General features: G+C 48.3%; 2 protein-coding genes across 2 annotated transcripts in view; one reads left to right on the plus strand and one right to left on the minus strand.

The window, feature by feature from the left end:
• The first annotated feature begins 1,948 nt into the window (after window positions 1–1,948).
• On the plus strand, window positions 1,949–4,222 carry RPS27 (ribosomal protein S27). Its single transcript, XM_024207448.2, has 4 exons — window positions 1,949–2,054; window positions 2,316–2,424; window positions 3,111–3,221; window positions 3,979–4,222. The coding sequence occupies exons 1-4, from the start codon at window positions 2,049–2,051 to the stop codon at window positions 4,005–4,007; spliced, it is 255 nt and encodes an 84-aa protein (XP_024063216.1). The 5' UTR covers window positions 1,949–2,048; the 3' UTR covers window positions 4,008–4,222.
• A 735-nt stretch (window positions 4,223–4,957) lies between these two features.
• The window catches only part of NUP210L (nucleoporin 210 like), a 40,556-nt gene continuing 31,103 nt past the window's right edge, over window positions 4,958–14,410 (minus strand). The window contains 9 exon segments of the mRNA XM_026658088.1: window positions 4,958–5,072; window positions 5,559–5,633; window positions 7,275–7,379; window positions 8,168–8,372; window positions 9,743–9,993; window positions 10,291–10,440; window positions 11,122–11,248; window positions 11,774–11,910; window positions 13,861–14,081. Coding sequence (XP_026513873.1) covers window positions 4,981–5,072; window positions 5,559–5,633; window positions 7,275–7,379; window positions 8,168–8,372; window positions 9,743–9,993; window positions 10,291–10,440; window positions 11,122–11,248; window positions 11,774–11,910; window positions 13,861–14,081 — 1,363 coding nt within the window. The 3' untranslated portion in view covers window positions 4,958–4,980.

Raw genomic sequence — 14,410 nt, forward strand, 5'->3', positions numbered from 1 at the left:
GTGGGGGGAGCCCAGGGCTGGGGATTGAGGGGCACTGGCAGAGCTGGAGGGGGAGACCCCAGGGCTGGGATATGTTTGAGCTGAGCTGGGTTTCTTTGGAATTCCTGCTGAACAAAGTGAGGCGCGGGGGAGGTTTACTGAAGCTGTTTTGTCTAACTCTTAGCAGGGTGGGTCCCACAGCAGGGGAGGGCCAGTCCTACCCTCTCCCTCTTCACACACCAGATGCTTTTCTCCTTCACTTTCTCTTGCCCCAGGTCTGGGAGCGCCTCAGGCAGAACAATACTGATGATGGGATCCAGTTCCTCTCCCCACGCTGCTCTGCGGTGGGCAAGCAGGAGCCCTTCAGTCACTGCGGGTCAGGACTCAGGACTGGGATGTGTGGCGCCCGGTACTGGATGAGCAGCAGGGATGGGCTATGGGTGGAGACTGAGGGGCCTCTCAGGGCTGTGTTAGCTTGCAGGGAGCCATGCCTGAAGTAGCAGAGGGGCTGCGGGACTGAGGGACACTGGCAGAGCTGAGCGGGGACTCAGGGCTAGGATTGCAGGGGGCTGCAGGTCAGGAGTGAGGGGCACCAGCTGAGCTGGCAGTGGCAGGGGGGACCCAGGCAGGGGTACTACAAACTGCGTATCAGGACTGAGGGGCATTGGCAGAGCTGTGGGGGGCCCACTGTGCTGCAGACATGCTCCAAAAACGTCCTGACATTAATTCATGGCGTGACCAGCGTCCCTGGGTCACCATCGTGGTTTGCTGACACCACATAAATCCTAATCCTGCAGCTCATCCCTTTATCTGTGTCATCAGAAAGATCCCGGGCAAAACTTTCCTGCAGCTGGGAAGCGCCACGGGGTGAATTTTTCTCCCGGGATGTGCAGGAAGGAAGCGGCAGAAAGGCCTCTGTGCATTCCAGCTGGGCAACAAGCGCCACTCTGCCCTCCAGTGACCGAACCACAGGACACCTCGCTCTTGGCCCGCTGCTGTTCCCTCTCTGCCCTGGTTGTTTGCTAACCTCTTTGAGGCGGAAGTCCAGGTTCCAAGGGGAGCAAGAAATCCAGATGTGCGGGGCCCACACCTCATGCCTGTGGCCCCGCAGGCTTCCAGCTGCAGAGGAGCCCCTCACTGGACCTGCCCCGTGCTGCTGGAGATTAGAGAACGGGGCCTTCGGGGCCTTTTCTAGAGTTCTTGCAGACCCGCCTAACTACCCTGCCCGGTCTCGGACTCATCCCGCAGACGGGGGCACCGGTAAGCTCCTCCCACATCCACGCTTGCATCGATGACGGTCACTTTCGCGTGGGACGATCCCAAAGCCGCCTGCGGCCTGGCAGCCAGCGCCTAGGACGGGACGCGACGGAGGAGCCAGTCTCCGGTCGAGGCCACAGCAGGAGTTTAGGGGGGTGACAGCAATTAACGAATTTCGGGCTCAGAGAAATTGGGGCCCATCAGTCTTTGCGGGGCATGTTCCCACCAGCCCGGCACGCTATGATGTCATCAGCCCCTCCAATGACATCACCCAGTGCTGAGACGCATCAGCGTCTCGTTGTGTCACCTCCGCCCATCACCATGGCACCCACGGTGATGTCATGTGGGCCCGTGGGGTGGGCGGGACTGCGGAGCGCGACCAATCCGGGGGCACCTCAGCAGCATGGGGCTTGTAGGGAGGGATCTCAGGGCTCAGCCCCTGGGCCTGGGTCCCCAGGGACCTTCCCAAGATGGCGTCATTTCCCGCTTCCTCAGCCCCTGGACAAAAGACTGACCCTCTTAACATGGCCGCTACTTCCGGCTACATTATTCCTTCCGGCTGCAGGCAAAGACCTTTACAATATGGCGGCGCTTCCGGCAGTCGTTGCGCTTTGTTGGCGTGAACGACCTTCTCAAAATGGCGACATCGCCCAACTCTCGTTGCGCAGTGGGTGGCAGTTTCGACCTTTCCAAGATGGCAGCGGAGCCGTGCCAAGCGCTCACTTCCGCCCGTGTGGGGAACCCCGGAGCGGATATAGCGGCCCCGGTTTCCGGTCTAGCTCCTTTTCGGCCGCGGCTGCCTCCACGCGAACATGCCTGTGAGTGCGGCCGAGCGGCCCGCGGGGGGGGCCGGGCCCGGGAGCGTCCCCCTCGCCCGGGGCGGCCCCGCTCCGCGGCCGGGGCCGGGCTCTGCCAGCGGGGGGGGGGGGGGGCGGGGGCCGGGCCCGGGCGGGGGGGGGGGGGCGGCGGGGGGGGGGGGGAAGGAGGGACCAAGATGGCGGCGGCGGGGGGGGCCCCTCTAGGGGGGTGTGGGGGGGGCGCCCCCCCGGCCGGCCTAACCCGCTGTGCTTGGCTTGCAGCTGGCGAAAGACCTGCTGCATCCCTCCCCCGAGGAGGAGAAGCGGAAACACAAGAAGAAGCGTCTGGTCCAGAGTCCGAACTCCTATTTCATGGATGTGAAGTGTCCAGGTGAGGCCCCCCCAGGCGGCACCTACAGCCCGTGTGGGGCAGCCCTTGGGCGCATGGCCCCGGGCTGCCCCCCGGCTGTGAGCAGTCCCGCCTCGCTCCCCAGGCAGGAGGCCGAAGGTAGCTGGGTAGCCCCCTGTGGTCAACAGTGACCCTGAGCATGTAAGACCTGGTGGTGGTTGAAGTTGTCCTACTCTGGAAATCGAACTGGGCAGACTTGTAAGGAATTATCTCGATAGAGACCGGTGGACCGCAGGCCAAACCCGGACCGCTAGGTGCTTTTGAAGGGATTCTGGAATCTTACCTTTTTAAAATTTTCTCTGGAGTTTGGACCTTGATTATACTTTGACCAAGAAATTTGGACCTTGACAAAAATAGACTACTGTTGGAGTAGACCCTGCAGTCTGCTGTAACTACCTGTAAAATGCAAGCTTAAAACGTTTGCTTTTGAGAACCCTTTAAATCCCCATTATGGCCAGAGCAATGCACAACTGTTGGAACGTTTTTCACTGTCGCCCTTAGCCCTCTTCTCTTTCTCCAGCAGATTAAAGTTTCACTTGCCTGCTGAAAATGTCAAAACATTTCTCCAATAACATGCCAGCTTTGTCATTGCTCCAGCAGTGGCCATAACCCGGCCCCAGCTCCTTTGTAGAGAAATATGCTCACCTCAAACTTGTGCTTTCTTTCAGGTTGCTATAAAATCACCACTGTATTCAGCCATGCTCAAACTGTAGTTCTGTGTGTTGGCTGCTCAACTGTGCTGTGCCAGCCCACCGGAGGAAAGGCAAGGCTTACAGAAGGTAAACAGCAATTTGTACTTGAGAAAACCCAGCCAGCTACTACATTGTTTTACTGTGTCGTCATAACCCCCTCACCTGTTTTGTCTTGCTCTTGTCTTACTTGAACTATAGATTCCTCAGGGCAGGGAATGTATATCTTGGTTCTTAATGCATTGTACACCCTGAGTTAGAATACCCCATATCCAGACTTTTACCTTGAGTGGCACTTCAGAAGAGTCTAAGATTGTCCAATATGTGCCTGAAGTGCTTGCAGGGAGTGGGTTTGCGACGTATAATGAAACTCCTCTTAAGTGACCTAGAGCAGTTGGCAGGACAGAACGACTAGAAACCTTGGGGATTCTTGAAGAATGCTTAGGATGGATGGCTATTTACTGGTGTTCCTCAGAGGGTCGTTGGGAATATACTTACTATCTGTTGGCCTTCATGGTTACGAGCCACGCCTGGACTATTGAGCTAGTTCCATGTTCTGTTGGCTCTGCTTCAGTTTTACTTCTATAATGATGGATCTGACTTAATGGATTTTGGAGCTGTTGATACCTGAGGATTTCAGACTCTCTCCCAGTGGCTGAGTCCTTGTTGAGCTATGAGAATACAGTCCGCCTCCCTCACAACCCCTAGAGGCCTTGTGGTGCTGGTACCCTCCTGCAGACTGGGCACAATTCACTATTTAAGATAGTCAAAGAGGTAAACGACCCAACCATCCCCCACACAGGCTGGTAATGTGCTTGGGATTACTTACTGTTCTTTCCTTATCTAGGATGCTCCTTCAGACGAAAGCAGCACTAAACGAAAGTGTCTGAGATGGGTGGGACTACCTGCACAGTTGGCAGCACAAATACAGATGGTTCAAGAGCATGGGATTCAGCCACGGAGCAACATTAAGTGTCAAGATGTGAACAGAAGGCTTTAAAGACGTCTCTAGAATGTGAGGGGAGAACATGACTTTCATACTGTCCCTGTAGCCTCACCCATCTGACTGTCAATAAATTTTGGATAAAATACAGCTTAGTCTGTTGCTTAACTTGATACTCGCATAGTGCTCTTTTGGGTGATATGAGCAAAACTGTTCAACAGGAGTGAACACACACTTTCTGGGCAGAGTTTCACTCTGCCCTGCCTGTAATTGCAACAGGTGCTATGACGACTCTCAGCAGGGAAAGAATATGGATATGCAGTGAGTCCCTGTTCACCCTGGAGTGAAACTAGTTATTCTCTCATCCCTCCCTCTCCTGAGACGTCAGCATAATCTGACCATTCTTAAAATGGCAGCTTCAACCACTGGGAATCCTGACTTTGCCCTGCTGACAGCACAGGCTTTTGCAAATGACTCCCAAATATTCCTCAAACCACAGTAAAGTACCTTGTTACCCTCTCAGTGCTCTGACCTGATACTCTGTGCCTGCCTGCAGAGGCAAGAAGCCTGCTGTATCATACATTACTGGCCTGAAAAAGGTCTAAAAGTCAAACTGCTGGGTGGCTTCTGGACTTTATTCTGGCCCAAATCATGAGGGAGGTTTTCTTGTTGCAGGATCTACCACACTGATCATTTAAAGTAGAATGGCACAAACTCTATTGTGTCTTTGGCAACATGATAGTGGGGCACCTGTCCGGTACCCATCACTGTGGCCTGAAGAGTCTAGAGTCAGACTGTTGTCCCAGAGAACCAGGAAGGTGCTGTGACTTCCAGTTACAGGAGTTGGAACTACACCTAACATCACGCTTCACTAGACATTTATTGTTGTACAAATAGGTACTTCTTTCAAACATGCCTTCTCCGTACGCTCCAAAGCCATAGCTGTGTCCTGTTTCTTCCATTGTGTTGTTGAGTACCAACAGGAGGATATGAATACCCTAAGAGTAGGGGGAAAAGGTTAGTCAGATAAATACCGGACTGCTTGGATATCCCTAGGACACAGGAACAAAAAGGACAGGGTTTTACTTAAAGACAGCTGCTGCCATCTAACCTTGCAATTTATAGAAAACAGTTCCTAAAACTTCAAGCCCTTTCCTGTACCCGAGACAAGGTGGGGGAGGTAATATCTTTTATTGGATCAACTTCTGTTCTTGTCACCAACAAAAGATTACCTCACCCATCTCTCCATATCCTAGGACCAACACAGCTACAACAAAAGTACCTGATCTCTGCTAGGGGAATTCAAATTCGCTTTTCCAGGCTGGCTATTCTGCCTCCAGAGAAGTGAGTTTGGGAAAGAGCAAACAGGTTGAGAGAATGTCCTATCTTAAGCAAGTGATGTTTGCTACTGACCTTTGTATACAGCTGTTCCAACAAATTATATACAGTTCATTACACAAGTTTCAAAAAGAACCCCAGCTTACCTGTCTGAGGTGTAGCTGAGGTAGGAACATACACAATAGGTACAGTCTGTACTCTGGTCAGAAAGGCATTGTATGCTGCAAAAATAACCAATTATGTAATATCAGTGGAACAGGTGTGAAGGTATAATCTCATTGTGCTAAAGGTTTGTGTACACCGTTAACAGCAGTTTAATTTAAGGTGTGATTTAAACCAACACAAAGCTGCATGGCCATTTTGAAGTCTTAAGGATTATACAAGGAACTAAAGCCACTATTCCTGAATGATATTCGGGGGGGGGAGGAGGGGGGAGTGCTAAGATGCTCTAATTTATGTGTTGACATCACACTTATTGATTTGCTTTAACTCTGAGTGTTCTACAGAGAGATGTGCTGTTTAGCTTGTCTATTAGTATGGGTTTAAGACAGTGCAATAAGCCATGCAAACATAAGCATGAGTTTTTCCACAAGTTTAATTAAACCACTGCAACTTTGTCTAAAGGCCAAACTGGCAAATAAGATATTCCCACAAAACACATTTCACAGCTTGTGTGGGTCAAAACCCTATTATGAGTCTTCTCCCTACCATTTATGCAGGTGTGTGAAGGGGGAAGAGAATGTGCATTTTGGCACTGTTGGGAAAATCTGATAGATCAGAATTGTGAGGCACAGAGTACCAAAATCAACAGGTGAAACTGACAGAAATGTTGCACTATTTAGATACCATCATAAGTGTCAAATCAGTAGTGCTTAAAAGGTACCCCTGTTGGAGCCAATAATCTTCTCTATCCAATAGTGACAGGGCAAGTTTCCACCACACTGCCCTTTGCCAATATACCTCGGCCCTGCTCCAGCGTGAACATGTCTAGAGAAGAGAAAGGAATTTGGCTTTTCCATGGAGGGAAGCAAATTCTTTAGGAACTGGACTCATTTCATGTAGGCCACTGAGCCTGCTACTAACTTGGTTTATTTCAGGTTTAGAGTAGAAGCATCAAGCTTTAGCAGTGAAAGGCTCCATGTATATCCCAGTGCAAAGAACCCGCATTGCTTTTTTTCCCTTAAAGTTTACCTAAGGTGATTTTTCATACCAGGATGACAGTTTAATATGACCAATAGGGGCCTGGCACTGCCGATGTGTACAACATGTCCCAGTGGCCTAAACCTCAGGAACTACAGGTTCTGACTGCAGTAGCAGAAATTCAGCCTGTTATCCTTCAGAGGCAGATTCACTAAGTTACATGACATTTATTAGGGGTAGTGTTTTTTTCCCTCCTCCTGAGATTTTATAAACTGAGAGCCTGTCCGCTTTATATGGTCATTAAAGATGGTAGGGTACTTACCTACATATCTATCTTTCTTACTGGCCAAAATGCCCTTTCCTCAGTGGTGGATACTAGTTGGTGTCTACATGAAAGGTGGCTGCATCCCTGTACAGCTGTATGTATACAGGTTCTTGAAAGGCATTACAGAAATAGGACACCAGGATGATCTTTTGGGGGTTAAACCTTTGTGTGCTAGATGTATTCTATTTCAGGACATGGTCTGAAATGTGGTTGGTTGTGGTGTGTACCGTTTTTTTTTTTAAATCAAAGTGCTTGTAATTTTCAAACACACTCAAAACAGTATTGCACTCTTAAAAATATACACAAAGTGTAACAGACAAATGCTTGTATTCCATGACTGAATGAACACACAGGTAAAGCAGCCTGTTTACCTGCAAACCTCTCTGTTTTCACTTACTGAGAAAGATTACAGCTGTCGATGCTAGAACAGCAAAGAGGGTGAAGAGAAGGATCTGGTAAGAGCCCATAAGCTGTTGGACAATTCCTGCTTCACTGCACTGACCTAGCATTTTCCAGAAACAGGAGGTAAGATTTAGTCTTGCATGTAGGCAGACTCCTCGTTTCTGTAATAAATGACACTGTAGAGACATGTATCTAACCATTCTGCAGCTTTGTTGCAAGAACTAACTGAAAAGAAATATTAAATAAGCGGTTTCAAAATCATTAATCCTTCCAATAGGAATTTGGTGCTGGAGCCTTAAGGAATGAAGTTCTCTCCCTAGACCAGGTGCAGTGAAAGTTTCCTGGCTCAGGCCCTGTCAAAGTGCCTCACTAGAAATAGGAGGGACCCACCCCATGGACTAAGGGCAATTCAGTCTCCCGATTCTATCGGAGACTCCCCTCTGTTCACTAGGAAATAGACCCAGACCAGCAACTCAGGTCATGTAGACTACTAAATACAATCAGATGGAAACCGCTTTGCATCATTCTTAACCTGCAGCTCCCTACAATGCCTCTTCCCACCCGCATCAAGTTCAGCTGTTCACACCTAGGGCGTAAGCCTCTTCCTTGTGATCCCAGAGTCTTCACTGTGAAATGAACAAAAGAGGGCCCCCTCGTTACGGAGTTAGCATTCAGAAGGACCAATGCTGGGTGGTGTTGGGTACTTAACTCCCACTAAGGTCAATGAGAGTTAAGATACCGCACAGGTTCAGGCCTAGACACAGTAAGGTACTTTCTTGTAACAGAAAAGCAGACTGGAATGGTAAAGAATGAGGATCCAGTAACTAGCAAACCGCTTTGATGGCACTATTGCATCTTCTCATGCAAATAAGACCAGCTGATACTTACTAAACAGATGCTGCCCTGCCAGAACTCTCACAGTTATGGTAACTCTTTGGCCTGTGAGAATACAAGAGACATTGATAAAGATGGGGGCTGCCATCTGGTGGAGAGATGAGAGATTGACCACACTAACTGGGTAGGAGACAAGTCCAGGCATGTTGGGCGAATGTTCAGGCCGCCTCACTATTATCACAGGAGAGTTGGGGTGGACCTTTGAAAACAGACAAAAAGCAGTTATTGAAAAGGTAAACAAAAACAGTACAAGCCAGTTCTGTATAGTACTAGGGTTCTACCAAAGTCATGGTCCATTTTGGTCAATTTCATGGTCATAGGATTTTTTAAATCATAATTTTCCTGATTTCAGCTATTTAAAGCTGAAATGTCACGGTGTTGTAATTGTATGGGTCCTGACCCAAAAAGGAGTTGTGGGGGGTCACAAGGTTATTGTAGGGGGGGTTGTGGTACTGCTACCCTTACTTCTGTGCTGCTGGTGGCGGCAACTGCCTTCAGAGCTGGGCAGCTGGAGAGCGGCGACTGCTGGCCAGGATCCCAGCTCTGAAGGCAGAGCTGCTGCCAGCAGCAGCACAGAAGTAAGGGTGGCACAGTATGGTATTGCCACCCTTACTTCTGCACTGCTGCTGGTGGGGCGCTGCCTTCAGAGCTGGGTGCCCAGCCAACAACCACTGCTCTCTGGCTACCCAGATCTGAAGGCAGCATAGAAGTAAGGATGGTAATACCACGACCCCCTTAAAATAATCTTGTGACCCTCTTGCAACTCCCTTTTGGGCCAGGACCCCCAATTTGAGAAATGGTCTCCCTTGTGAAATCTGTATAGTATAGGGTAAAAGCACACAAAAGACGATTTCACGGGGGGAGACCAGATTTCACGGTCCGTGACGTTTTTTTCATGGCCGTGAATTTGGTAAGGCCCTAAATATTACATACTTAATAGCAAGGTTATTTACAACAATGCAGTAGTGATGATAAGTATTCCTGTAATTACCAACATTTGCAGTGGGTAGCAGAATACTGGATGTGCTGATACTTCCTGAAACGGCCTGGGCCTGCTGGCATGACCTTGCACACACAGTGCGCATGAGGTTATGCGGCATGGGAGGTGCCATTTTGAAGACTGCACTACCCTGCCCTGGCGGGTGTGACCTCGCACATTGTGTGTGTGTGAGGTCACTCCAGTGGGGGCAGAGTGGCGAGCTCTTCATCCAGTTTTCTTTCAGTATCAGACAGGCAACAAACCACCCCAAAAGAGGATTGTCCAGTTGGAAACTGGACAAATGGCCTGCCTAGCAGTGGGGTTACTGTAACTTAGGTTCTCCCTTGTCTACCTGCCCACCATTTCCCCCCTCCTGACATAAAAGAGGGGGAGTGCTCAATTACTGTAAAAAAACACCACTGTTTCCAAACACAGAAGTAACTCAATCATTTCTTGAAGAATCTCCCACAAGGGACCAAGGGACTGCTCAGACCACACCTACTGATTTTCCCTACAGAGACATCCTAAACAGAAGGAAGAAAGGTATGTGTATGCCCCAGGAATGGAGGGGCAGAGAGCTTTTTATGTACCTCCAGCTTTTCTAACACTTTCTCAGCTCCCAGCACTCTGATCTTGCCATTTAGTTGTTTGCTGCTAAAAACCAATTCAGACTGGTTGAGGTAAAATGCGGGGAGGAAGGGAACCAGGATTCTTTGCATTCCATCCTTGCTTTGTTCACTGAAGAGACAGACCATCACATCTACAGAGACCTCAGCAAAACTCAAAGCCAGCAGGACTTCATCAGACTGGGGTTTAGCAGTGATTATGCAGGCATAGAGACCTAAATTCAAGATGGGGAAAACCAAAGAATAAACATTCAGAGGCCTTGTGTTTGATTGTTTTTAATACATAAGCCATCTATCACCGGAAAACTACCAATAGTGAGGGGAAAGGAGAATTCACTATGCATATTCTTACCCAATGCTAACAAGTCAGCAGAAACAAAATGTTTGTGAAACAACACCACATTCTCAATCCGGTGGAGAAATGGGAATTTTGTGGGAAGAAAAAAAAATCAAAAATGAAAAATCCCCCCAAATCCCTGGCCCTTTCCCTTGAAAGGGGTCGGCGTGCCTACCTTTTTCAATACTGAAGTGTGACCGGACATGAAAGACTTTACTTGCTGGAATATCCAGCACTGTGCTGCCGAACTCAACTTGACATAGCAGGTGAGACTCTGGGCGAAGCAGATTAGTGATTGCATAAACCTGACTAGGGCTGCATGGGCCTAGAAGAAAGAGAACGGGAAGAATGAATGAGCTAGTAGTATCACATGGATCTTTCTATCAAGCCCAGGTGATGAAGCTTTCTCTGGTGGCTAGACCAGCTGAGAGGCCAGTCTATCATTTCCATCCAACCTACACTTCCCAGACAGAAGATTCTTTCCCAGTAGGTCACTGACACCTACAATCATTTCAATGGCAAAGTACAAAGCTGAGTTTGAAACAGACAACATGTTTTTCTTACTTAAAACCTAGGGCTTGGAAACTGAAGTTTTTATTGACAGCATAAGAATAGGCCTTGTCTAAACAAGGCATAAATTAAAAGAATTTCCTATTTTACATGAGAAAATGTCCCTAATTTTGATATTCTTGGAAGGACACATAGGATGTACTAGTAATCTGTAGTCTAGCAGTTACAAAGGTTGAGCTGTAGTTTCATCACATTTTAGGGTTATAAAGCCTGCATGGTTTATACTGACTTTGAATAAAGTGCTAGAGGACCAGTTTATAAATTGCTTTTTACCTGCAACTCAGTTTCTCTCAAATATGAGGGCTCCTACAGAATAAGTACATTTGCTCTCCCATGGAACAAACACTAGAACCGAACCACCCCATTAACTGCAGCAGTTCAGTAGTTTAGGCCAAGCTGGAGGAATGTAGAAGAAGCCAGCAGTAATAGGTCTTACCTCTGAGGCTTGTTCCTGCCCTGCCTGTGGCAACGAAAACCCAGACTTCAGAAGAGTTAGGAGTATTGGTTAGGTAGCTTTTGGGACCAAGGTGGAGGCTTAATCTTGATGAACCATTGACAACTACCTAAAACATAAATCTGGGTATAAATTTGTGTTCGAAAGACTGGTGTGTTCATATGGACAATGGGGAGTTTTATTGCTGTAACTATTTTTCTGCTACTGAACATTCTCCCATTCTCCAGAACCAAGCAATGTTATTACCTTGGGGACCAGACTGCCATTTGCACTAAGCCCCCTTTACACTGTCAGAGTGGTGTAAAAGAATCAAGCTCTTAGTGTCTTCTTTTTAAAGACCCTATTAACTTACTTACAGGACTGTTTTTCCTGAATCCAGGTTTGAAATTATCCCATGTTAAGTTACAGTAAAAATTCTGTTTTTGCAGCACCATAACAGTCTTCAGCCACTATGCTAATAGTGCTGCTTTCAGTTTCTAAGTATGGCCTGTGCAGTCTTATAAACAAAAGGATTCCAAGGTAAATACAGACTAACTGCCATGGGTGCAGCATACAAGTAATTTATGGGAAGAATTTCCTTGGCACAAGCAGTAGTAAGCTGGTCTCTCCTACAGAAGAGTGTAGCAATAAATACCTCTCTGTATGTTTTCACTATCCCTGGGATGTCATGGAAGATTGTAGCTGTCCCAGCATTCTTCACAAATGCTGCTCCACTCAAAGGGTCTGTCTCAAGAATGCCAGTGGGGGAGACTTGCCACAGCCCAGGTTCACCTATAAAAGCCAAGTCATAAACCAGATTCCTCTGGTCAGTCTCCACTTCATGAAAGGAATCACTGAATGTGCTGGGAATAGGTTTCAGACGTCACTTCCCCTATAGCACGTTCACAGAGTTCATACGGTGTAGGCCACACTCACAGATCTTGTATTTTTAGAGCTCAAAGTGAACCTTTCAAATAGTCACGCTACACAAATGCCCCCCACCCAGTGGAATACACTGAGCTAACTGTCTGCTTGATTGCAAAGGCAGACTGTAAATTGTATTTACGTGAATAAAATAGAACCATAAGGCTGCAGGTTAATTTTTAGGGTCACTGAGTCAAGAGAATGCTCAGATGAGGTTTTATAGATGAAGGAAAGGGTTTGGCATTCCTGGCAATGCTCTCTGGTTACCTTTTGTTCTTAAGACACTGTCAAAGCCTAATTTACTGTGCCGTGATGAGAAGACAGTAATAAAACTGGAGCTGCAGGAGCACTGACTATTATGTATTGAGTGAACCCTTTGTATAAAGAACACCAGTCAGTCGCCCCTGTGCAGCCTGCCCTCTTGGATGGCTGTGAAGTGCCCCACCGGTGAGTGAGGAAAAAAGAGGAAAATAACAGCCCTGGAATGAAAGGATGCAAAACACTCAAGGTCAGGGACAGCAAGGTTGAGCCCACACTTGAATCCTAGAGCAGCGGTTCTCAATCTTTTTCTTTCTGAGTCTTCCCCCCCCCCCCCCCCCCAACATGCTATAAAAACTCTATGGCCCACCTGTGGCATAACAACTAGTTTTCTGCATATAAAAGCCAGGGCCGGCATTAGGGCGTAGCAAGCAGGGCAACTGCCCAGGGCCCCATGCCACAGGGGCCCCCCATGAAGCTACGCTGCTCAGGCTTTGGCTTCAGCCCTGGGTGGTGGGGCTCAGGGCCTTGGGCTTCAGCCACGTGCGGTGGGGCTTCAGCTTTCTGCCAAGGGCCCCAGCAAGTCTAATGCTTGGCAGACCCCCTGAAACCTGCTCACGGCCCCCCAGGGGGCCCTGGACCCCTAGTTGAGAACCACTGTCCTAGAGCACTGGAGAAGGGAGGAGATAGGCCTGATACTCCTTTTACTTGTACTGGTGTAAATCCGTAACAAAGCCAATGTAGGTGTAAGGAGAATTAGGTCCCTTGTCATTTGACGGTAAGAAGCAGATACTCTCTTTTGAGGACCCACTAAAGCTGACACTTTCTGGTTCTGGGCTAGCCAGGAATTGCCACTGGCAGCGCTTCACTGCATTAAACTAGGCTCTTGTAGGAACAGGATTTCCACCAGACCCAACAGAGCTCCCTTTGTGCTCAATCCCAGAAACGAACCTAGTGCAGAAGTCATGCCAACACCGCTTTCCACACGTGCAGTGGAGCCAGAGCCGTGCAACATGCTTCATCTCCTTCTTACTACTGGATGCCAAAATAAGCTACACAGCTCTTCCTGGTATGGCAAGCTAAAGCGGAGAGCATTTTAATATGTCCAATATTAACTCCTTGATGCCAAAAAGCATTCAAACTCGCATCGCTAAGCAGTTACGCATTTTACACTGGCCCTTATCCTGTCTGTCACAGAGTTAATGGAGAAATTAGAAGCCGTACCAACTTGAAATTGGACGACTTTATGAAAGTGGAATGTGTCTGGATTAGAATTTGGCCACGACACTGGAGTGAACACCCCTCCCACAGCCACAGTTTTATGTTGCCTTCAAGTCAATACCTTCAGCTGCGCAGGGAACCCTAACACCATGCTGGGAGCCCAGGTCAGTTCCGACTCTGGGGAAGATGGTCCCCTATTAAATCCCCAGGACCGCTCCATTGTCCCTTAGTGGTCTCTCATTCAAGTATGGGCTGCTTAGCTTGTGAGATCTAACATGGTGACCGGAACAGGTCATGTTAACACCACAATAGATAGAGACTACAAAACAACACACAAACCTTCTTGGTTTACAAGGGGAGTGCTGAAACAGATCACATCTCCTACTGCAATGGGCTTTGAGAGGTCTGGCTCAATGACATGCTCCACGGGCATGTGGATATAATCAGCCATGCCTGGGTGCTTCTCATCCCAGATTCCCAACAGCGTCACTCCTCTGTTCACAGCCTGAGCAATGTAGGTGTAATTCTTATTCCCAGGTCTGATTAGCAGCAGGTCATCTCTGAAAGCAAACAAGCCCCAGTCAAAAGAAAACCAGCAGAGCTTCAGATGCCCAGAAGAGATAAGCAGCATATTTCAAGTATAAAAACCCCACGGCTAACATAGCCCAGTGAGTACGTAAACCAGCTTTTCACTTCTGAAGAGCTCCCTTCAATTCTGCTTTAGCCCTAGGGTGACCAGACGTCCCGATAAAATCAGGACCATCCCGATTTTTAGGTGTTTGTCCCAATATTTCGCTCCGCCGGGTTTTTTTTATGCTCCGCCGACGAACCCCTCCCACCCCCATGTGTCCCAATATTTTCTTCCTCTCATCTGGTCACCCTATTTAGC

Source organism: Terrapene carolina, unplaced genomic scaffold (genome assembly GCF_002925995.2).
Source record: "Terrapene carolina triunguis isolate 2854851 unplaced genomic scaffold, T_m_triunguis-2.0 Scaffold397, whole genome shotgun sequence".
In the NCBI taxonomy this organism is placed as follows: Eukaryota; Metazoa; Chordata; order Testudines; family Emydidae; genus Terrapene; species Terrapene triunguis.